This window comes from Gobius niger, assembly GCF_951799975.1.
Source record: "Gobius niger genome assembly, chromosome: 15".
In the NCBI taxonomy this organism is placed as follows: domain Eukaryota; kingdom Metazoa; phylum Chordata; class Actinopteri; order Gobiiformes; family Gobiidae; genus Gobius; species Gobius niger.
This window is the reverse complement of record NC_136866.1, coordinates 14,265,495-14,289,135: the sequence shown is the minus strand read 5'-3', so window position 1 is coordinate 14,289,135 and position 23,641 is coordinate 14,265,495. Positions and strand designations below refer to the sequence as shown.

Below are 23,641 nucleotides of genomic sequence, written 5' to 3'. Positions count from 1 at the left end.
GTGTTGCAGCCAAACCCCCCCGACCTCTCCAACCCACTGGCTCCTGTTGACCTGCTATCGAACCAGGGCAAGTGCTCATGTGTGTCTGTGGTAACGAAAAGACAAGCTCAATAAACCCCCGGCCAATCTCGTGACATCACCGCGGCTTAAAACGAGCTGGCGTTTCCTTTTGTCAGGACGCTGCTGACGTCACACTCATGGCTTTGTCAGGAAGTTACTGTGGCTTCTGGAAGTGTTCCCGCTCCACCATTTATTCCTCTGCCATTATGCTGAAGTCTGACCCTGAGAATTTCTAAACTATTATTTTCATTCTTAAATAAATCTACGCTCAGGCTGAACATTTCTGTATCACAGACAACGAATGGAATTTATCACAGCTAGACTTTTACGAACGTTTAAAAGCTGTGATTCAGACATGATTGACAACAATGGAATGGGTCTAGTTGTCGTAAAGGCTCTGAATACTTTGCACAGTCAAAGTTTCAATATTGGGATAAAAGGCAAGCAAGAATTTTTATCTATAGGAAAGAAATGTATATGGTTTTACTGTGAAAGGTTCCGAACCCACTGTGTCCAAAACGCCATCCACACAATTAGCAACAGACAACAGCTTCTAGGGTTTGACAGTTCATTGAAACAATATCAAAGTGAATTTTTCCAATAGCAAGTCGGCCACATTCCCCTCACGTCCTCTCAACTCCTTCTCTGTCCTAGGGCTCAGTGAAGCTTCGAGGTCAAAAGACGTCTGAGGAAACGGAATAAATGCAGATTGGAAAAGGATCATATTCAATTCATGCCCGCGCTTAGAGTCATTGGTATTCTCCGAACCGCTCGGGCGCTTTCCAAAGGAGGAAAAAGACATCACACCAAGACTGCGCCGCGTAACCATAATGCAAGTGGTTCACCAGTCCTGTGCCGAGGTTTTCAAACTGTCGTCATCTGGACCGGGGTGTTGGAGAATGGAGCTCAACAGACTCACCCACTTCAAAACCAGCTTTGGGTCCCAGAAGTAGATTTTACAAGCATTTTTCGCCATACAGTATATAGTATATAGACATGCAGCATTTTGTCATATTTTCAAGTATTTACTATTTTGATATAAATGTGCTATGGTCAGTAGTTTCCACAGTAGCTTTAGATTTTTTAAGTAATTTTAATGGAGATTTTTCTTCCAGAACCCTGAGTGGTTTCCAGGTAGGTGCGTATGTTGAGCTTCATTGAAGCCTCTCATTGTAGAGACCTTAACCCCTCCTCAGGAGAGCACTTAGACCTGCCTTTAGCTCCACCCTGAGAGCTAAAGGTTATTTATCTGCTATATAATCTGCTTGTTAAGGGGTCTTTTGTTGTCTTTACCTGGGGTGCGTCTAAAGTCATTGAGTAATGATAATAATCAACAACTAATAATAATCAACAAAAAAATAATCATTGAAATAGTATATACAACTATTTTAGTGATCTCAATGTCTGACTCAAAAAGATGTTGTAAATTTGTTGAAAAACTACTTGTTTTTAAAGTGAGGGTATGTGTAGTCTTTTATACATTGTTATACGAGCAGAATTATCTCCGCTCTTGTTGGTGCCAGGTCCTATAGTTTAAACCAGTTTGGAGGGTAAGCTAGGTTAAAGATGGGAAAAAGAATGCAAAGCTCATAACAAACAAACATTATTATGATTTTGTCTCATCCAAGAGGCTAACCAATAATGTTTGTTTGTCGGGAGCTTTGCGTGCTTTGTCCTACCATCTTTACCCTAGCTTACCCTCGCTTCCTCCAACTGTTTTGTCACATCAAGCAAATACATTTTTCCCCAAATTGCAAAGCACACAGTCTGGCATAGTGTGATAATGCCAATTTATGAGAGATACAGTATGAAGCAAGAGCACTGTTATATATAGAAGAGAACAGTCCCCTCTAGTGGTTCTCCACTCCATTGCTTTAACAGTGTAGTTTGTAACTTTACAACACATTTCCATTTAGTTTGAAGATAAAAGTGTACTTTATTGTCCCCGCTGGTAAAGGTGTTCTCTGTGTTTGACCCAATAATATTCCAATAACATAAACTGTTACAACGTCAACCAAATTTACACCAACTGAAAGACCATGGTTGAAACTCATTGACGCCTATATAACCCACTTGTTTTTTTATGCCTATTGCAGCTTCACCTTGAGAAACAGATGACTAAGGGAGGAGCGGAGTCACTTGTGCGAATGGCGGATAAAAGAGGCACATCAAACAAGCAGAAATTTGTCTATCCAGGCTCTCTCCTTCACACTGTGCTGCTGACAAAGACGAAAACCACCGTCAAAAGCTTTCATGATTAGTAATGTAGTTTAGTGGTATTCAAATACAGTCCGTTCAGACATTTATCGGACCTAAAAATAGTCTCATACCAAATTCAAGATGGTAAATGGTATACAGTAGTAATATTTGCTGAACACACCATGCATTTAAAGTGACGCAAGTATTCAAACCCCATACAACTGCAGACCCATACCATTTTAAGGACAAGACTGGAACATTTCAACTCTCTCGGTGCTAAATTAAGTGTCCCTGGAGTGTGAGAAAAACACATTTTGCGAGAATTATTTGTATCCAAACTGACCCAAAACCTGCAGATTAAAAAAAGAAAAATGAGTTTTGCCCGGGTCTCCCCTTAAGTCAAAACTTGAATTGCCAGAGGAAAGATTTGCAAATAATACAAGGGGAAAATTAGAAGTACAAAATGTTCTTGCGATGCTAATGATGCAAACAAATTGGCAAAGCCATGGAATAAAAATAGGCAGCATGACCTGGAAATGTGTTTGGCAACAACAACGAAAAATCTCAGCTCATTTGTGCATCCTGTCTGTGATATTTTTAACCATGCAAATTCAAAGTGACAAAAGGCCTTTCATGATTTCTGTATTCCGCGGAAACATGCGGGCTCTATTTGAAGTTGGCGGAGAAGAGCGTTTGATCGTGTACAGCGACAGCCCCCTGCAGTGGAGTTCTTTTTTCACCCTGACCTCTCAGTTGTGTGGATTTTACTGATGAACTCCTTGGGAATTTGGAGTCAAAAAACATTCTCCAAACAGATGCCTCTCTTAGGTCTGTTTGAGAGCAGCTCAAAAAGAAGCTAAAATAATTAACCTATTATTCAACCAGTGCCCCTGGAGCAGTGGGCAAAATCTTTTCACAGTTTGGCCCCATTTAAGCTTATATCAAAATACAGTAGCGCTTTACATATTCAGCTAACCATACAAAACCATGCTGAAATGTGCTCAAAACCACTCCTTTTTCTCTTGTTCGACAGAGTAGTGAAACTTTAGCCGTTGTTACTCGGAGCCCTCCTGTTATTGTGCTGTCGTGTTGCTGCTGAATGTGCCTCCTCCACATCTTACCTGTGTCCTTCTCAAAGAACAGGCAGCACGGAGTCTGGAGTATCCATGGCAACACCTGTGACAGATGGAGAGCCGTGACAGATCAATCTGTTACACATGTACACACGCACATACACGGACAGAGAAACAATTGTTTCCGTATATTTTCTCTGTAAAGCACTTTGAAAGACTTGTTTATAAATTGTGCTCCATAAGACATGAAGTTTATTAATTTTGAATAAACATGATTTAGGACAGGCATCTGTAATCTATGGATTGATAATAATAATAATGCATCGGTTTTATATAACGCTTTTCTGGACACTCAAAGACGCTTTACATTGCATTATTCATTCACTCCATACCCGGTGGTGGTAAGCTACTATTGTAGCCACAGCTGCCCTGGGGTAGACTGTTATATTGTTTGATCAAATGCTCGTTTGCTCATTTGTAATTTGGTTTAAAATAATCAAATATGATTCAACAATGATTACATGGCTACTGTTTCCTTATTTGTTCAAATGAAGTAGAATAAAGCAGTCACTGTATCTGTATTAACTGAATGAGTCACTGTATTGCCAAAACTTGTCAGTAACAAGTTTTTTCCAGGAGACTTTTGTCTCCTCCAGGCTGGACTACTGTAATGCACTCCTCATCGGGATCCCTGGCAGGAGCCTCCAAAAGCTCCAGTATGTTCAAAACAGCGCTGCCAGGATCCTGATGAGGGTGCGAAAACACGAGCACATCACCCCCATCCTCCGTACACTGCACTGGCTCCCCATTCAGTCCCGCATACAATACAAGGTCCTCTTGCACACCCATCACTGTCTGCACAGTGTGGCCCCCACTTACCTCACCGAACTGCTCACACCACACACCTCAACCAGGACCCGGTCAGGCCAACAGCACCGACTGGTCATGCCCAGGACACGGCTCAAAACCATGGGCGACAGGGCCTTTGAAGCCGCTGCTCCCTGCCTGTGGAACGCCCTCCCAGATCACCTCAGGGCCCCACAGACAGTGGACACATTTAAAAAAGGACTTAAAACCCACCTTTTTACTAAAGCTTATTTTAACAGCTAATGCTTTCGTTTTTTAGTCCTGTCTTTTAATATATGTTGTGTTGTATTTTATAATGTTTTGTTTTTTAACTATGCTGTCCATTGTAGCACTTTGAGATTTGGTGTCAAATGTAAAGTGCATTATAAATAAAATGTATTATTATTATTATTATTATTATTAACCGTTCATCCAACTTCCCAAGGACGTACACACAGCCTCCTGCGCGCAAACCTGCTTTCCATCGTCTGCTCACCCCAAGTGCCCACTACTAGTTCCGCATCATTTAGTTATTGACAAATCAGTGCGTAGAGGAAGGAACCCAGGGGTGGTCCGTGCGCTTCTAGCCAGCGTGCATAACTTCAGTCACTGTTAAACCAGGTGCGCACGCAAGGTGACGGTGCGTAACGATCTTACTAGGTCAATAACACCAGGCTATGGAACATCGTGTCGCTTTAATTCGTTGACATGAGCCTACCTTACTGAACGCGGACATGTTAGCCTCCTGTTAGGGTCACTTTACAGAGCCAAACGGCGAGGTGTTAGGGCGCCCATGTCCCCTCGATGCAGCCGGGGAGGGAGTCACTGTGCTCGGCGGAAACATCTGCACAACAGTCGGACTTTCCCTTGGCGGAGATGGTGGTGGTGGTGGTGGTGATGATGATGAAGGCTCCCCGTGGTGCGGGGTCGTTGCTCCACGCAGGTGTCGATGATACAGCGCGTGCCATTGTCTTTGAAGGCAATTAGTGAAGCGTTAAAGGTTGTGGTCACCGATAACCCCTCTCCCCCTCGAAAACGCAGCCTATATCTGACGCCATTTTCACAAAGTCTGCGCCACTGTAGCCTACTTCTGATGATTTATTGTGGACATAAACAGACCCTGTCCCTGAGGTAAGAAGATGAAGCACACAATAATTCAGTTTGATAAAAGTATAGCTTAAAGACGAATGGACAATTTCATAACCTATTAATTAATGAGAAACTTTGTTGACCTTCTGCTTCTATGTGTATGAGAGTGGTCATAGGTGAGGGAATGGTTGAAAATCGTGCAATGAATTGAAAAGTATTTCCCTGAAACAAGTGAACTCAAGATCAATAGTATAAGTAGAAAGAATTAGTCTATTCTAATATAGTAACAAAAAAGTTATCCGAGGCGTTGTAGATGGTCTCCCAAACATGTATCAAGCATATAACAAGAAATGGCTTGAGTTTGAAAATAGCTCTATATTTGATTGAAAATCGTACTTTGAATTGGTGTTTAGCATGCACCTACTGCGACTTGTACTTATCTAAGCTAGTAAAAACATCACACATCCTGTTTTGAAATGAGTCTATTCTTAAAGCTTGGCACTGCAAGGGGGCCTGTAATCAGAAATCACTTCTATTCAAGTACATGTTACGCATGTTTTGTTTTTTGGCACATAACAGTTTGCCTGTAGTTTCCACATTCATACACTAGAGGGCGGCAGACTAAATGGTGTATTTGAACGGAGCGCTGTCCATGGTGCTGAAATGTATTGTTGCTAAAGGAACGTCAACATAAACTGCATTGTGGCATGAATATAGCCCATGAAAAACACTTCCAGCAAAAGAAAGAAAAACGATTTGTCTACACATAGGTTTATTATTAGTATTTATATCTTTTTTTTCACAACATAACTTAAGTAGTAATATTCATCAATGCGTTTTGTGACGTGACCCGCTAACTATTCGGCATTTTAGCACGGCGGCTAATTTAGCTGCGAAAAATACTAAATTATTATTATTATTATTTTTACATTTTTCTTTGTTTCTGAAAGCATTTATTACATGCGAAATGCCGAACATTTAAGGAAAGTCTCATTTTGTGACGTCCTCTCGCTTGACGTCCAAACATGTGCTAGCCCCGCACCTGTGCCTAATCAGCTGAGCACACAAACTTCCCACGACGACGGCATCTCTCTCTCAACCTGCGTCTGCGCCACTGTTTTCCCCCCACAACAACTAGCTTATTTGTGTTCTTTTGTTTTTGTCGCAGGCGAAAGAAGACACTGAACATCAAGTTATATAGATGACCCTCTGCTGCGTGTTGGATGTCCCGAGGAAGCCGTACGTGATCGGCGAATGCGGGGCTGGGACGTCGAATCAGCCGTGAGGAAAAGCCGCCGGTAAAGATGAATGAAACCTGGGCTGTCGGTCCCACACAGGCATGTTGTTGTGTTGGGTGCGACGCTGGATTCATAAGTCTGGAATCGCACATGCTTACTTAGCTGCAATGTCACGTTTGCACACAAGGTGGTTTCATCTAATCTGTCTGTTCTATGCGATATAGACATGACAGAATGCGCCTTGAAACTGTTTAGATTGGAAATAGCCCAGTAGTGTAGAGTTGATGAAATCTTGGAAAATGTAAGGATTTGTTTAACCCAATGCAGAGGCTCTTCTTGCGTATTTTAAAACCGCATACATTTTCTGTGTCATATGCTTCATACGAGAATAACTGTATTATGTTGAATTCTGGACTCATGCTGTTTGAGTTTTCAAAGTATATTTTCTACTTAAATCACAGAGTAAAAGTTCTGCATTGACCAAAAGATTTTCTCTTATTTCGATAACATATTAGTCTGACATTCTCTGCAATTCCATTCAATCGACCAGAAGGTTCAATTACTGTAATGGAAAGATTGACTGGCAAATAAATCAGCTGTAGATTTCTGTGTACACATCTACAGTCCATGCAGTTAACCTAAGTGTTCAAATGCTAAAATGATCTTTCAGAAAGTTGAATAAGCTAACTATGGTGTAACTGTTTCATTTGTTTTTTGTTGCTTTGTGGAGAAGCTTTTAGGTGTGACGATACAGGACAGAGTGGAGGAGCGTCTGGGCTCGTTGGACTGTCCATCTCCGGACTCCTGCGGCATCATGGGTAACCACCCTGGCAAAGACGGACATGGATCTGCAGGTAGGAGCATTTGTGAAGGTACGTGATCATCAACAAACGTTTATTTTCTATTAATGTATGTTGTTGCATCCTTGGATTTATGTTAATGTCTTCTCTGAACGTTCTTTCCTTGTAGAGGAGGCCTTATCTTTAATGCCCCACAACAGGTTCACATTCTCAAATGTGAGAATGTCATAATCTCAGATGGAGGGCAAGTGCCAAGGTAACGCTATGGGGCAGTTAGTTTTTGAAAGAACCCTCCACACAGAAAAAAACACGACCTGACTAAAAAAACAAGTCACCACCTGGATGCAGCTGTTCTGATCTGGGGTTGCTGCAGTAAGTCAGGGCTTGGTCCGGCAATACTATGTGGTCAAAGAATGAGATCAGCTGTCGACCAGAACATTGTGAATGACCAGGTTATTCTGTAAATGGATTTCTTCTTCTCTGATGGAACGGGCATATTCTAAGGTGACAATGCTAGGATTCATCGGACTCACATTGTGAAAGAGTGGAACATCATTATGGCACATGGATTGGCTGCCACAGAGTCCAGATCGTAAACCACTCTGTACCATCGGACCCTCCAACCACCACCAACCACTCACTCACTACATTCACCCAGGCTTCCTGGTGTTCCCAAACAGTCTCCCATCCAAGAACCGACCATGCCCTAACCCTGCTTAGCCAAAATCTGATGGGATTGGGCATAGCAATGGTGGTATGGCCACGGAATGTGCTGGAGAAGGCTTTGCACAGTGGTCACACTCACCCATCATCAATACTCTTGGTGACAAATTAACACAACACTCTTTTTACTTTGCAGAGGCTTATTAACATAAAGCCACAGCAGTAAAGCTAAAGGCGTCCAATACAATATTGGTGCTTGTGCATTATTTGGTGATGACACATTCATAACCCTGCCATATTAATCTTATGGCTGAAAGCTCTTTAAATATTTGAAATTGTCACTGCTTTTGGACACGTGTATAAGAAAATGATTAGACCTTAGTTTATTTGGCAGAGAAGACGACGTGCCAGATTATGTTTCATGTGGATTGGCACAATAGTTTCTATAATCCAAGTCAAAACATCTACATTTTGAAGGTTTTGAAGGATTAGCACACTTTCCTAAACCATTTCTGGATTAGTACAACACATTTCAATGAACACGTTAGACTACTTTCTAGTTTCTCAGAATCTCTCAAAAATAGTCCCACATTTAGCTCCTTCGCAGTCCTACTGCTTGTAGTCTTCAAAGAGCAGCTGACTGGCGTGTGGAGCTCTCCTCCTCTTGTTGGCAGCTCGCTCTGGTTAGCTCTTACTCCCAGCTGTTATAGAATGCGTCTCCAGCTTCCTCTCGACTCGCGTACGAGCATGTGTGTGTGAACAGAGTGAGAATAGCTCCCTTGTGAAGGCAGCGGGAGCTCATCAAACCACATCACACGCCGGTGCCGCTGGGAAACGATGACTCTGCACTATCCCGCAGTAAAACACAAGGACGACGGGGAGAGGCAGAGAAGATCTATGGACGCTTTTGTACAGCATGGCTAAAATTAAAGTTGTTAAAATTATCCCATACACATAAGATGGCTTGAACTTGCAACACAAGGATAGATTAGGACGCTGCTAACTTGCACAGAAGGCAGGATTTGACATTCATTTTACTTTCTCCATAGTGGTTTTGGTTATAATCTCTCTTTGCGATACACAAGTGTTGGTTTAGTGTCGATTGTGCTCATGCCTCGACCAGAAGGTTTGCTAAGTGGACTTTCTATTTGGAGATGAAGGTAGCATGTGTCTGTTTTATCTGCTGTAACTCTACTAGCCGCAGTTCTATTCATCCCCATTTCTTTTGTCAGGATCTCCTCTGGATTTCTTCCAAACAGCCCCCACCACGCCCTCCGAGGCAGTGCTCAGTGCCATGATCGCCTCCTCCAGGGCCTCGTCAGACTCTGCCACTACCCCACAGACGGCAGCCTGCACCACCCCCTTCACACCCTCGTCTCCCCTCCCGGACTGGGCACACGGGCTGTCCCCTCCCTCCGACTGGGCCTTGATCAGCGAGGACAGCATCACCACAGCACACACCGATGCAAGTGCCGGGTATGGCTGGGCGATAGAAAAGTGAATTGTATCATGTAGCTCAAACCATAAGAGGCGGTTTTAACCAATCACAGCGCAGTGTGAGCAATTACAGCTACAATTACAAATGTACATGGATCATAGTAAGATTTTTGTTTTTTTGTCCTCCTGCCCACCCCTAGCGTCAGTACTACAGCAGCGCTGAGCCTGGACCGTCCCAGAGAAGAGTCCGCATCGTCGGGGTCGCCCTCGGAGCAGAGCTGGCAGGAGCGGGACAGCGGGCTGGAGCCTCAGGCCACAGCGGAGAGGGCCAGTGAGGAGATGACCCTGGTGCTGCTGAGCCTGATGGAGCACTATCAGAGCTCTCTGGGGCTGGCACATAACACAGACCTCACCTCTGGAGCTGTCGGTGAGAGCCACTTCCACAAGTGCTTCATCCGTGTCGGACTTTACCTTTGTCAATCTTATTTGTGTCATTATAGAGCTTCTTAGACACTTAATAGCTGAAAGAGATGAGCTGAGTCAAGACGTGCAGAGGCTAAGAGAGACTCTGCGGGTGAGTAGTCCATAGTAGGGCTGCACAATACGAGAAAATCATTTTGACTTTTGATTAGCCGTTTTTTGTAAAATAGAAAAATCACTACTAAAATGTAGCTTTTGCAACTTTTTGAAGTAATGCAATTGTTTTAGGCTATTCATCTCAGTCATATGAAGCTCATTGATATTGCAATATGGATATTTTGTCACCTAATGTTGGGATAGTAATCATTTGTCGACATATTCAGCCCTAGTCCAACGTACATTTTAAAACAGCAAAATGCAAGCTTCTAAATCGCATGGCTTTGCATGGAAGACCTGGCTCTGTTTTTGTCTTTCATTTTTCTTCAGGCTCCTCTGTGTGCGGTAAGAAACAGACTCCACCATGAGATTTGCATGTTGTTACATTCCTTCTACTTGAGCCATTAATGTTTGTTGTTACAGTACTAACAGTAAAAATTGTTTGCATGTGATTTCTGAAATGAAAGGATAAGAATGGACCCAGAGCTCCCACTAAACAAGACTATTCACTTGGCCAAGTAAGGGAATGACATGATCTAAAACAAATGCACAACAGTTATACTGTGGGTTCAGAAAGTTTTGAGACCTTACTATGCAGCAGCCTGACAGTAAAATCATATTCATTTATAATGGGGGAGAAAATGACACCGGTAACCATTGAAGTACATGAAAATTAAAACATTCAGCATTTTTTTGGAGCTGGAACTAAATACTGAGGTCTGAATACTTTTGTAACCACTGTATTTTCGACTGCATTCACGTCCAAAATCATTAATTTATAGCCAATTATTTCTAAACTGGTCCTTTTTACTGTGTGCGTGTCCTGGTGCAGAGCGAGCGTGAGGACTGGCAGCAGTTCCAGTGTGACCTGCAGGTGGCGGTGTCTGTAGCCGACAGACTGCGACTGGAGTCTGAGGAGTCTCTAGAGTCTCTGCAGGACCAATGTAAGGCTTTGGAGCGGCAGCTGGATCAGGCTTTGACCAGGGAGCAGGCCAAAGACCGAGAACTGCAGGACCTGAGAGACGATCACAAAGTGGCCTGTCGCAAACTCATCGAACTCACGCTGCAGAAGCAACAGGCCGCAAGACGTACAAGGCACAACGGTGATGAAAGTCAGAGCGCGGGGGAGACAGGGGAGCAAAAAACACATGCCACAACATGTACAGGGGAAAATCCAACTCTCCAAGATGATGAAGCGCTCCGAAATCCTGACTGCTCAAATGAAACTGGCAGCGTTGGTTTGACCGGGAAGGGCGTGGCTGAGTGCTACCTTCGCAGGTTAGCCGCTCTGGAGAAGAAGAGGGAGAGGACCAATATCATCCGGGATTCAAGAAGGGTGGTGATGCTGTCCGAAAGATCCTGGTACAAAAGCACTCTGATGCTGCACTGTACTTATTCAGATGTATTTGTTAAATGACAACGTTTTTTTGTAGGAGTCTGTCCCGTCTACCACTTCCAGCTCTACCAAGCACAAATGAATCAAACTCAAGCACATCTTTGCCTTTAAACAAGGTATGACATGTACATTTAAATGTAGCGAAAAGGCTGACGCTATATTTAAAGTCCTTGTCAAACTTTAGAAAGAAGAAACCAAAGGAAGGAGGATGGACAGCACTTTACAGAGACAGGACAGCTGGTGCAGCTTCTACACAGGTACCATAGGTGAACTATCTGCTAAATAAAACCATGTAAACATACCTGTGTTTGTTCATTTGCAGTAAAACAGGAAGAGGATGCCGATTCTTTTAAGTATGCTTTTTTTCCCTAATTGTACAAATCTCCCGGTATTTGTTCCTTTGAAATCTTGTGGTGTGACTTTCTTTTTTTTTTGTCAGACCCCAGGATGGATTTAGTGCCCTGCTCCGCCGTCATGGCGGCTCCAGAAGAAACTCTTTGCTGCGCTGGTGCCAAGGGCGAACACAAAACTACGTGAGTGGCTTCATTATGTCCATACCGTGTTTATATGAAATTATGTTTAGATTGAATTGAATTGTGCTTGCAGAATATTGAGATAACCAACTTCAGCAGCAGCTGGGAAGACGGCTTAGCCTTTTGTGCTTTGTATCACACGTATTTACCTGGTGCTATCCCCTTTGACAACCTCAAAGCAGATAACAAGGTAACCTTTCCAGCCATTAACTATATTGTGTCTTACAATAAAATGCTAATACTCCAAACTCTGATTACCTGAACTATTCTGACTTTTCTCATTATCAAAAGACCTGAATGTGTAAAGACAAATGTATTGTTAATCTCCCATACTGAATGAATCTAGGCTACTTTAAGCTATCAGTCTCTCAGCCATCCAATGCATATGACCATTGTCTTGGCTCCACTAGACTACTTTGTAGGTGGAAATTTTATTTTATTTTGATCAGTAACTTCCTTTTGAGAAGTGATACTTTTGGGACAGAATCATTGATTCTTTGTTTGCTCTCAATTGACCTCTTACTCAATCACTGCCTTATCTGGTTAAATTGGCTCATTTGTGTCAACTTGGTTTTAGAATAAACAAGCACAGCCAGTGCTGAGTTCACATTTTTAAGGCGAGCTGCTGTCGTGCATTTTTCAAACCACCAGATGCCACTGTTTAGACCCACGATTGCAACATAACTTTGTGCAGAGCTGTACTGATTCACTGGTTTATTACTTTTAACCGTTTTTACAGAGTGAAAATCTGAGTCTTGCCTTTATGACTGGAGAGACTGTAGGAATCACTGCCACACTGGTAACTCAACATTATGGTCTGCATAGATGCCGTATATTTGAAAAAGTTCTCAACATCTTCGTTTTGCTTTTGCTCAGACAGCGGAGGACATGCTTAAAGTGGATGGACCGGACTGGCAGAGAGTACTGGCTTATGTTGAGAGCATCTTCCGCCACTTTGAGATGTGAGGAGTCGCCAACCGAATGTCATTGACAATTTCATTAATTTTTCAATATAATTTTTACTAATCAATTTAATTTTCTATTTAATTTTTTAAATCAATTTTTACATGTGAGATGATTTTATTATTGTACTTACACAGCAGTAACACTGTATCTAAAGGCTGTTGGGTGACTTTACACATGTGGCTGACAGGAACATATTTACAGTTTGAAGATTTGCACATTTATATGATCACAAGTTATGGCTGCACTCTTGCACAGTTTTGTTTTTGTCAAGCACTTAATCATTTATATATTTATACACCTTTTTTTTATATTCGTGATGAATAACTACATGTTCAGAGACCACATTATCATAAGCTAAATTTTATTTATTTTGTCTCAATTTTGTTTCCTGTGTATGTTTGCAAATGTATGCACTTTTAATCCTGACTTATTTATGGAGGTTCCCAGAGTGTTGCTTTATTAATAAAGATCCAACATGAATATTCCAAAAAGTTTAATTTATTAATACAAGTTTTCATAGATTTTACGCATATAAAATGGTACAAAAGACGATGGCAATGTTTAAAACGATGTCAAAAGGAAATAAATATTGCATTAAAAGAAATAATTTAACACAAAACCAGACAATGTTATAAAAACAAAAGGCTTCGCTCAATGGTAATAAAACGATAAAAGTAAATTATAGACATGTGAAAGATGACCACTGCATTAGAAGTTGCAGCCTCTACGAAGCAGGAATGGCGCCCCCTATGGGTGGCGTTGAAAGCGGAGGAAGGAGCAAAGACTTGAGTTTGGCCGACATGGCAGCAATTTCTGGATCCTGCGTTTCATACATCTTCACCAATCTGGCAAATTTAAGCACACCTAAAGGAAGGGAGTATTGGACGTCAAGTCTAGTAGCACAGTGGTACTAGAACAAACTGGCACAAAGCTACAACGCCATCTTACCCTCTCCTTCATTGTTGAATCCATATGCTTTGATGACATCTTGTTGTATCTGTGTAGCGACCGGGAGCACCAGCTGTAACATCTTGCCCATGTCGTTGCACGCGCTCTCTCTCGCCTCGTCCATCCGAGCAGTGTTCTCCGGGGCGGCGAAGGCCTGGATCACCTCACTCAGCACCACTGGGACAGAGTTAAACAGTCTCCAAAACTTCAGGTTTACAATCTTTCACTACAGCATCTTGTATATATGTGGTATTGTAAAAGTGGATTTGATGCATTCATATTTTTGCTGAGATTTTTTATTTCCCTTATTTCATCAGGCAAAATATTAAGAGCTCTATTCAACTAACAAGTCAACAAAAAGTGCTTCTCAGAGCAATTAAATGGACAGGGAAGGGGATACAAAAGATACAGTAAAAAGTTATATCCAGTTATATCATTTTTACATCTGCCTTGTGCAAATTTATAAACCATATCAGTATATCTAATTTGATTTTAATATGAAATATTAACAAATACAATGGAGATAGATCACTGAGGAAAATTACTTAAACAGTTATTTATGACAAAACACGGCTATCCTGACTATTGTTGACTCTCAGCTGGGGTCACGTTTTAATCATTTTTAATACTGTCAAGGACTGACTGCAATTTTTTTTGTCGCATCTATTTATTGAATTCCTCCTGGTAGAATCGTTTCCATTTTGACTGGTTTTAAAAGAGAAAACTGCAAGGATGCAAGGTTATTACTTTAGATAGAAGTAAGCCTTCTCACCTCTGGTTTGCTCGACCGTCAGAGTGGGTTGCTGTGCTGGAGCTGAAGCCATGGCTGAAAAAGGAGAATATAATGTACGATCTATTAAATTCACAATGGACAAAAACATGATGCTAACGCCCAAAGGAAACTACAACGATGCTCCTACGAGAAGAATATACAATTAACTATTCAATCACACGTCCTGAAACAGTCATGAATACATTTAATCCAGCCTTTAATAGTTGATTAATATAGTTTTGAGTTAAGATTAAATACATACCACCGAGATGTAAAAGAGCCTAGCTAAGCTTGTCTGGGAAAAGAGCTGTGCACGACCATTTACGACAAAACGATACTGCTTTACGACACCACTTCCGCCTGAAAGACTAACGTGGACATCAACAAAGTAAACAAACACAAAGTGAAACTTGTGGCTTCGTAACATCATCAAAATACGATACTTTTTCAACCGGATGATAAACGAACTATAACTTTGAACATTTCCAAAGCTGATCGGGAAATATAATTTAATTTAAAACCGCCTTTGAGCTAACGCCAAGTTATTAGCATTATACTAGCGTTAGCCTCGGTGACGTCTCGCAGTTTCTTGATGGAGAAGAAACTTGCGGAGTTTCGAGCCCGAAGACAAGCTGCTAAATTTACCCAGAAAGATCAGCAGGTGCCCCCAGAGCCAGAGGACACAGTGGCACAGTCTACGGAGGAAATGACAGAAGAGGAGAAGGCACAGGAAGAACCGACTGTTGTCCAAAACGAACCAGAGCAGGTAGTGCTTCCCAGCTACTGTGCTTTAACTGATTCTTTATCTCTTTGTGAGTTAGACTATTATATTATATTCTAAATATATATTATAAAAAGTGATAAATATAATGTGCATCCCCAATATTTGTCTTTGAAGTCTCCTCATCCAGGTGGGTAGGTTATATAGTAAGTAAAGGTCCTTTGGTGTAAGCCATAGACTGGACTGTCAGTGTAAGCCCGTTTCAAGCGGGTTTGCACAATTTCGAATTATAATTTTGAATAAAGATACGTTTGCTGTAATGTGCACACCACAGGCATTAACCCTGTATGATTATGAACGGCTAGTAACTAGTACTAGAATTCTATGCCTTTCAGAAGATGTCTATAGAGGTCAGATAGATAGATGGATAGATAGACAGATTGATTGATATTTTTAACCCAGTCTATCTATCTATCTATCTATCTATCTATCTATCTATCTATCTATCTATCTATCTATCTATCTATCTATCTATCTATAATGAATCCAATGAATTGGAGACCGACTATTCTGTGGACCTGGATTAGTAGTATATATGTAGCTTCTTGGACTTTACCAGAAAAAAACTTCCTCACTGACGAAGCCCAAATGAAAGGTGTTGGGTAAAAAAAAATAAGTTGTTACAGTGCATCTCTAAAGTCAAGTTTTTGTCTTTTTTCAGGAGAGGAGCGACTGGCTGCTTGACACCGCGTTGGGTCGGTGGCTCTCCTCCAGACTGGCCTTTACAAACCTCACATTGCTCAAAATTCTGCTGTGGCTGGTTCTTCTGGGTCTCTTTGCAGAGCTGGAGTTTGGCCTGCCCTTCTTTGTCCTGTCTCTGTTTTACTGGATCTATGAAGGACTGAGGAGCCCCGAGGCCCGTCAGCCTGGCGAGCTCAGCGCTTACTCTGTCTTCAACCCGGATTGTCAGCCACTGCTGGGATCACTCACTGCAGAGCAACTGGAAGGAGAGATGGGCTACAGGCCGCTGGCAAACAGATGAACAACTTTGCAGCTTTTTATTATAATTGTTTGTATTTTAAGAATGGGGTGACGGTGTTTCAGTGGTAGCTGGTTCAAACTGTCCCAAGCAAAAGCACTTTACACTCATTGCCTACTCTTGTGACCATGGGTGCTGTTGTGGTTGCGAGACAGGGTATTAGGTATTTAAAAAAATCTAATAAATAATGTAAATAGCACAAGAATGAGACTTCCTTTTTTTTCATGTTTGTTGTTTTGTGGTAATTACGAGGAAAATAAAGTCTAAAAGTACAAGTAATGTCGCATAACATGATTCATTCTGCTCATTTTTGGTACCTACAACAAATAATCATTCAATACAGTGCAGTTTGTGGAATATGTGAAGTGGACAAGCATGCAGGGATAGTAGCAACAGAAATGTGTCTAAGGCTGTTCATTAGAAGTTTAAATAGGTAAGCAGAGAAATGTGAGCAAGTTTGAAGGCCCAAAACTATGATGGCAGGACCTTAGAAGATCTGTAAAACTGCAGTTCGGGGTGTTAACATTTTTATTATACCTTTACTTATACAGGGAGGGCAAAGAGAGTATGAGACTTTTCATGAGCGGCCTGTTTATATAAATAACTATATAACAGGAAGCATACAAACAAATAGGCAAATTTGTACCTAATATTAAAATGCTCAATCTAAAATGGACCAAACCTCAGTTGTAAATGTTAAAACACTAAAGACGCGTTACAAGAGGTTTTTTTATTTATTTTTTTACAATTCATAAAGATATCAATGGAGCGTAATGGAAAAAACATAATTGCTTCCTTATGAGTTCTGCCAGCTTGTACTTTGCCCTCAGTGGACGCCATGGGCCTGGTGCAAGCAGTCATCGTGTGTGCCGCTTTAGGTGAGATAATAATTCACAATTTTATACTTGTATTGTGTTTTATCTTTTTTTTGTTTCATTACGTTCAGTTGTGTACATCTGTGGTCTTTGGAATTCAACCCATGACATGAAGATCGCAGTGGCTTTGGCCATGTTTACAGCTTTGGAAGAATATACTTCAAACTTCAAGTATCTGCGTTATCCATTATACAACTTACAGTAATACACTGTACTATGGATTTTTTACACTGAAAAGCCTTTATTTATACCATTTTGATGATTATGGCTGACAGTCCATTTTCAAAATATTCAAATTTTATGAGTTTTAGTTTGGGTTTTTTACAAGCTGAGCCATAATAATCAAAATGATAACAAATAAAATCTGTACATATCTCACTTTGCATGTCATAAGTATATTAGTTTCACAGTTTAAGTTGAATAACAAAAATGAATGAACTAACACTAACACTAACTAACTTAACTAACAATATTCAAATTTTCTGAGTTTCACCTGTATTTCTTTTCAGGTGTTTCTTATAGAATGGCATTGAGTAATATTTTAATGAGATGTGTATGATATTGTATCAACCAAAGAAAGGGATGTTTATTGCGAGATACTTTCTTGTGCAATCAAGTTAACAGTATTTTTTTAAGTTTTGATGTGAATAAGGTCACACATCTATTGTCGCATATCAAGCAAACTGCTTTTTCTTTTCTCTTTCAGGTTTGGCCGCTGGACATCCTTTTGGCTCTAGGTGAGTGTTTGTGGAAATGAATTTAAATTCTACAAACATATAAATGTTGTCACGTCAAGCGTTTTCCACCTTAAAACTATTATCTATCTGCCTTTGACTTCGACAAAGCAATTCATGCATTTATAACTTCACAACTGGACCATTGTAATTCTGTTTACATTATTTGATCAGAGTTCAATTCGTCGCCTCCGGGAGGGGAGTGATATTTTAAGCTTTTGCTAACTGTTTGTCTGAGCTTCTTTTGCGCCAAACTCCAGCAACGGCCCTCAGATCTGCTGACCAGCTACTGCTGGAGGGTCCTCTATCCAAGCGTGTGACCAAAGGGGCCTGGGCCTTCTCTGTAGATGCTCTCTCCACAGAGCTCCACAGAGCTGCACAGACGCTTGATCAATTGAAGCACATATAATGGTCAAAATTTGAGCTGCTAGTGCTTTGCTGCTTACATTTCATTTATTTATTATATTTTTGTACTGTGACCTTTTCTGAAGCACTTTGGTCAACAACAGTTGTTTTTAAATGTGCTATGATGATAAATTTCATTTACGTTTTTTGACTTTAGGTCTTCTGATGACAACCAAACGTTTTTCCTGAGAGCATATGGTAAATCCTGCACAGTCATGCGCTGTATAGTGGTAGCTTTAGTTTTCGAAGCAGCACCATATATAATATAATCTGAGTAAAGAGTCTACATGTCAAGGAATCTGTATAAACAAAACATTTTCTAACCTCAGCGGTGCTGCATTTACTTGTCTGTAATGTTCCTCCTCAGAGCCCGCGTCGGATGTGAGAGTGCATGCCAGTCCCACAGACCTGATTGAGAACGAGAGCTCTGTGACTCTCGCCTGCTTGACGGGATCAGGAACAGATCTGAGGTACCAATGGTACAACCGCACTTCCAGACTCACCTTCACTACACCAGTGTTCACTCTGACCAACGTGAGCCGCTATGACGGGCCCTTCAGCTGTACCGCTAACAATATCATCAGTAGCGTCAAAAGTGACAAGTTGAACCTCACTGTCAGCTGTAAGTCTGTCCATTTTATGAATATTAAATGCATTTTCTGAATATGTACATTTTGTGCACAACAGCCACAAAAACAAGGTTAAGGTAATGAAATGTCTGCGACGCTATCGGACGATTCCCGGCTTTTTTGCCATCACTTATGTTTTATATGATAATGATATCTAACTGGTTAAGGTTAGGGAGTTGAAAATGGCTTATGTTGAGAAAAATGAAAACAATTAAGGTTAGGAAAATGGCTTGGATTTGGTTAAGAAAAGGTTAGGGTTAGGTTTATTGAGCAATATATGACGACATGACAGTTTTAAATCAAGTTTGTCTAGTAACTAGTTGCTTATTTTATCTGTCAAACCAATACTAAGAGCATAAAATGGACAAAAAAACATCATGTTGAGCTGGTGGTGTGAACCTTGCCTGGCCTGCCAGATACTTCTCCCTTCTGTTCAATAGAAGAACCGTCTGGGCAGCTGCTCGCAGCCTATGATTTCACGATATTACCCGTATCGGTTCAATCACGCACCAAGAGACGGAAGCCGTCACCACACACCTCTTCCAAAACATTATAGGAATAAGTCACTGTTTTTCCATACTGAGATATGTTCTTACCTTAGACGAGTTGATGCGTACCTGTCTGGTCTTTACGTGTGCACTCAGTCATGCAAAAAGACCAAAGATGTTGTTAGCATTTAGCCTCTCCTCTCATCTATGCATCCAAACGGAGGTGAAGTTAGAAGTGACCAAGCTCTTCCACATTTTCCCTATTAACACATTGAGTGCCAAAAAGGAAAACTTGTTTTTGCTCCCATGCGTTGAGTGCCAAAAATGGAAAAAAGGGGTACTATATTATAAGGCGAAATAAGGCCGAGGAGCACTTCGACGTGCAGAGAATTCTGTAGGAGAGAAGATATTACTGTGCATAATAAGTATAGTAATTTAGTGTAAAAATCGTATAGATCACAACCTTCTGCTGAGGAAAATGCAATGTTATGGTTTCAGTCCAGCAGCATTACTGTGGGTTGGAAGTTTCTCAGATGTAAAAGCTATTAGCTGCCTAGAACCACTTCTGTTTTCTATATATACAAATGACTTGCCCTTAGTGTTACAAAAGTCAAAAATAGTAATGTACACTGATGACTCAACCATTTATTCATCACAAAGTACAGATCAAGAACTTCAAATTGTTTTAAAGGAAGAATTAAGATCAGTATTTGAGTGGGTCACAAATAATAAGCAAGTTCTCAATAAAGTATTGTTTTTGGAACAAAACACATGCTGCGAGATTAACCCAATTTAAGTCTTGTTGTCAAAGATATAATTGTTGAGCAGGTGCAACAGACCAGACTTCTTGATGTTGAAGTTGACAACGACCTGTCTTGGTCTAAGGATATGGTGGCAAGTAGAATAGGGAAAGGCCTCTCAATGGTTAGACGATGTCATATGTTATCTTCCAGTATGACTGCAGATATTATTAAAAACACTTGTATTATCACAGTTAGACTACTGCTCGGAAATGTGATCATGTGCTGCTGTAACAAATATAAAAGCTCTACAAACAGTCCAAAACAGAGCAGCTTGTTGTGCACTTCGGTGCCCACTCGGAACTAATGTAAATTGGACGCATAATTCACTGTCCTGGCTAAAGGTGAAAGAGTGATTCTTGAATGAATTTGACCAGAAATATAACTAGCCCTTCAATGTACTACACAAAGAGTTAGATTTTAGTGCGGATGACCATAATTATGAAACCAGACATGTCACAGAGGGCAGATTTAAACTACCCAAAGTGAGAACAAACAGTGGAATAAAGTACTGTAATCATCTCTCATGTACATATATTCCTTTTTGTGTGTGTGTGCGTGCATTTGCGTGTGTGTGTGTTCTTGAAATTACCACATTGTGAGGACCAGTTTGAGTATTTAAACAACAGAGTGAGGATATTTTGGGTGGTCCTCACTTCTTTGAAGGACTGTTTGAGGGTCAAGATGTGGTTTTAGGGTTAGGATTGGGTTAAGACTAAGGTTAGGGGTTAGTGTCTGGATAATACGTTATGTCCTTGCGTGTGCGTGTGTGTGCATGTGTGTGTGCGTGTGTGTGTGCGTGTGTGTGTATGTGTGCGTGTGCTCGCGCCTCTGTGGGGGGTAATTGTTGTTTAAATTGTATCACTTGGTGATGAAAACTGGTATCAAATTTGTTTGTTAGCAACATGCTGGATTGATTCCAGGAAGAGATACTGTAGGCTACGTGTTGCTTATGGAGATCAAAATAAGTGCAAATACAAGTTTGACATTGTGCAGAAACCCCTTTGTAGCATTGAACCAGCAACTGTTTATACACAGCATTGCAATTGGCTTTTTTGAATGGTGGCATGTGAATAATTTCTAGCTCAAATTGTGTATATTTCTATAAAAGTAATGTCTTTCTCTCTCCAAAGTGTGAGTTTCATTGAATCTCATTGGATTACAATTTGAGATGTTGATCGTTCCACAGACCAAACCATTCAGAACACTGTCGTGCAACAGCCCATTAACTTATTTGATCAGAGGCACTAACTGGATTTTAGCAGTTTTAGCAAAGACCTGCAAAAAAAACTTGTTTTTTTGGCCCCATGAGAAATGTTGTGTAATTCACTCTAAAAATCTGATCTGATATTTCCAGATGGTCCAGATGTGAAAGACATGAAAGCTGTCCCATTAAACGACATCTACTTCGAAGGATCAAAACTCACTCTGTCGTGCACAGTCGACTCTAGACCTGAGGCTGCTGAGATTACCTGGTCTTTGAATTCAGATCTGCTCCCAGTTACTGGAGCAGAGCTAGTTCTGGATCCCCTTACAACCGAACACAGAGGGCTCTACAGCTGTGAGGCCTTCAACAGCAAAACTATGATCTATAAATCATCTCCACCTCTGAACATCACTGTTGAAAAACGTAAGTGGTAAGAGGTTTCTTACATGATGACATACAAAAACGTTCTGTAGAGGCTGCAGTTTAAAGTTCAAGTCATCGGCTCCTAAGTGCTGGTGATTACTGTGTATTGTCAATGCGAATTGAGTGGTTAATGACCAGGCGGGGCTGTGGGCGGGGCACTAACATCAGTTGCACTAACATCAAGTGATTCAAGATGTATTTTCTTTCTAGTCGTCGAAGCAGAACATTTACAATATTGAGAAAACCTCCATAGCAGCGACCTATAGCTATATTCATTCTAGGATTTAAACAGATGTAAAGGATGTTTTACCTTTTTAAGATGTGAAATGAATTTGAATATTAACTTTTTAAAGGATTTGTTGAAGAGTCTCTCTCAGATGGGGCGATTGCTGGAATATCTATTGCATGTATTATAGTTGCTCTCGGATGTGCAGGCGCAATTGCCTATGCGGTTACAAAAAACGTAAGTTGTAATATGAGGTCTTTTTTTCTCCCAAATTCCAAGAGAAACTCACAATGTATATCTTTGTTTCAGAAATGAGAGCACAAACACATTCATGAAGCTTTAGCGTAAATCCAACCTGGAAGACCTACATCAATCAATCATCACCCAGGATCCCCTCTTATCTTCATCTCCATCTCCCACTATCATGAATCGTCATCTGAAAATGAGTCAAATAGGAATGATTCTATAGAGACTATGAACTAAATACACCCAACAAAACATAAGCCAAACAACTGATGATGTTGATCCTGATACAAACTTCTGAAATACAGAATAAAATTTACCAGAAGGAAACCGTATCTGTGATTCACAGTCGGAGTCTGTATGCAAATTTGGAGAACATACGAAAGTACTTAGACAAATTCAGCATCCCCTTTGAACTGAGAATTTCAGAAACATGGCTACATGATAACAAACCTGATGACTTCACTATAAGAGGATATGAAATAATAAGCAGAAACCATAAAATAGGGCGTGAGGTTGCGCTATATGACATGTTCTATAGATGGTCTTATGTGGAACTGTGTTTGAACAAAGGAAAAACATTAACGGATGAGTCCCTGGATTACAACGGGTTTAGCAAATTCCATATAAGAAAAATAATTGACTGTACAAAGAACAAGCAAATCTGAAAATAAGTGCAAAAACAAACATCCATCCATCCATCCATCCATTTTCTTCCGCTTTATCCGGGGCCGGGTCGCGGGGGCAGCAGTCTCAGCAGAGATGCCCAAACTTCCCGATCCACACACACCTCCTCCAGCTGTTCTGGGGGGACCCCGAGGCGACACCAGGCCAGCTCGGAGACATAGTCCCACCACCGTGTCCTGGACCTTCCACGAGGCCTTGTCCCACTAGGACATGCCTGGAACACCTCCCGCGGGAGGCGACCAGGAGGCATCCGAAACAGATGCCCGAGCCACCTCAGCTGGCTCCTTTCGACGTGAAGGAGCTACTCCGAGCTCCTCCCGGGTAACTGAGCTCCTCACCCGATCTCGGAGGGTGCGCCCAGCCACCCTGCGAAGGAAACTCATTTCGGCCGCTTGTATTCGCGATCTTGTCCTTTCGGTCAGGACCCAAATCTCATGACCATAGGTGAGGGTGGGAACGTAGATCGATCGGTAAATCGAGAGCTTTGCCCTCCGACTCAGCTCCCTCTTCACCACGACAGACCGATACAGCGACCGCATCACTGCTGACGCCGCACCGATCCGTCTAT

At 41.3% G+C, this 23,641-nt stretch overlaps 5 protein-coding genes and 1 long non-coding RNA gene across 9 annotated transcripts in view; 3 read left to right on the top strand and 3 right to left on the bottom strand.

Annotated features, from left to right (window-relative positions):
• dlgap2b (discs, large homolog-associated protein 2b) overlaps positions 1-5,259 on the bottom strand; it is a 78,955-nt gene extending 73,696 nt beyond the window's left edge. For 2 of the 4 annotated variants that reach the window (XM_079572659.1, XM_079572660.1), the window contains exons 1-2: positions 4,897-5,258; positions 3,381-3,435 (exon numbers count right to left, since the gene is read on the bottom strand). In XM_079572659.1, the coding sequence (XP_079428785.1) occupies positions 3,381-3,435; positions 4,897-4,914 (73 nt within the window). In that variant the 5' untranslated portion in view covers positions 4,915-5,258. Of the gene's footprint in view, positions 1-3,380; positions 3,436-4,896 lie in introns of all 4 variants that reach the window. The other 2 variants (XM_079572662.1, XM_079572663.1) reach the window with 2 other exon arrangements.
• rars2 (arginyl-tRNA synthetase 2, mitochondrial) overlaps positions 1-23,641 on the bottom strand; it is a 109,320-nt gene that overhangs the window by 35,487 nt on the left and 50,192 nt on the right. The window lies entirely within an intron of this gene.
• On the top strand, positions 7,134-22,205 carry LOC306975162 (uncharacterized protein; the record flags this gene model as incomplete). Its single annotated transcript, XM_079572581.1, has 10 exons — positions 7,134-7,359; positions 9,201-9,444; positions 9,606-9,832; positions 9,906-9,979; positions 10,814-11,343; positions 11,415-11,493; positions 11,562-11,634; positions 11,700-11,730; positions 11,817-11,911; positions 22,147-22,205. The coding sequence occupies exons 1-10, from the start codon at positions 7,320-7,322 to the stop codon at positions 22,203-22,205; spliced, it is 1,452 nt and encodes a 483-aa protein (XP_079428707.1). The 5' UTR covers positions 7,134-7,319.
• On the top strand, positions 11,966-12,931 carry LOC306974835. Its single transcript, XR_013793663.1, has 3 exons — positions 11,966-12,100; positions 12,650-12,709; positions 12,787-12,931. It is a non-coding gene; the product is annotated as an uncharacterized lncRNA (long non-coding RNA).
• On the bottom strand, positions 13,598-14,973 carry grcc10 (gene rich cluster, C10 gene). The gene is made up of 4 exons (XM_079572205.1): positions 14,859-14,973; positions 14,597-14,650; positions 13,825-14,001; positions 13,598-13,740 (listed from the first exon to the last, which is right to left on the bottom strand). Exons 2-4 carry the CDS (start codon positions 14,646-14,648, stop codon positions 13,601-13,603), a joined length of 369 nt encoding a protein of 122 aa, XP_079428331.1. The 5' UTR covers positions 14,649-14,650; positions 14,859-14,973; the 3' UTR covers positions 13,598-13,600.
• saysd1 (SAYSVFN motif domain containing 1) lies at positions 14,980-16,554 on the top strand. The gene is made up of 2 exons (XM_079572204.1): positions 14,980-15,362; positions 16,039-16,554. The coding sequence occupies exons 1-2, from the start codon at positions 15,189-15,191 to the stop codon at positions 16,357-16,359; spliced, it is 495 nt and encodes a 164-aa protein (XP_079428330.1). The 5' UTR covers positions 14,980-15,188; the 3' UTR covers positions 16,360-16,554.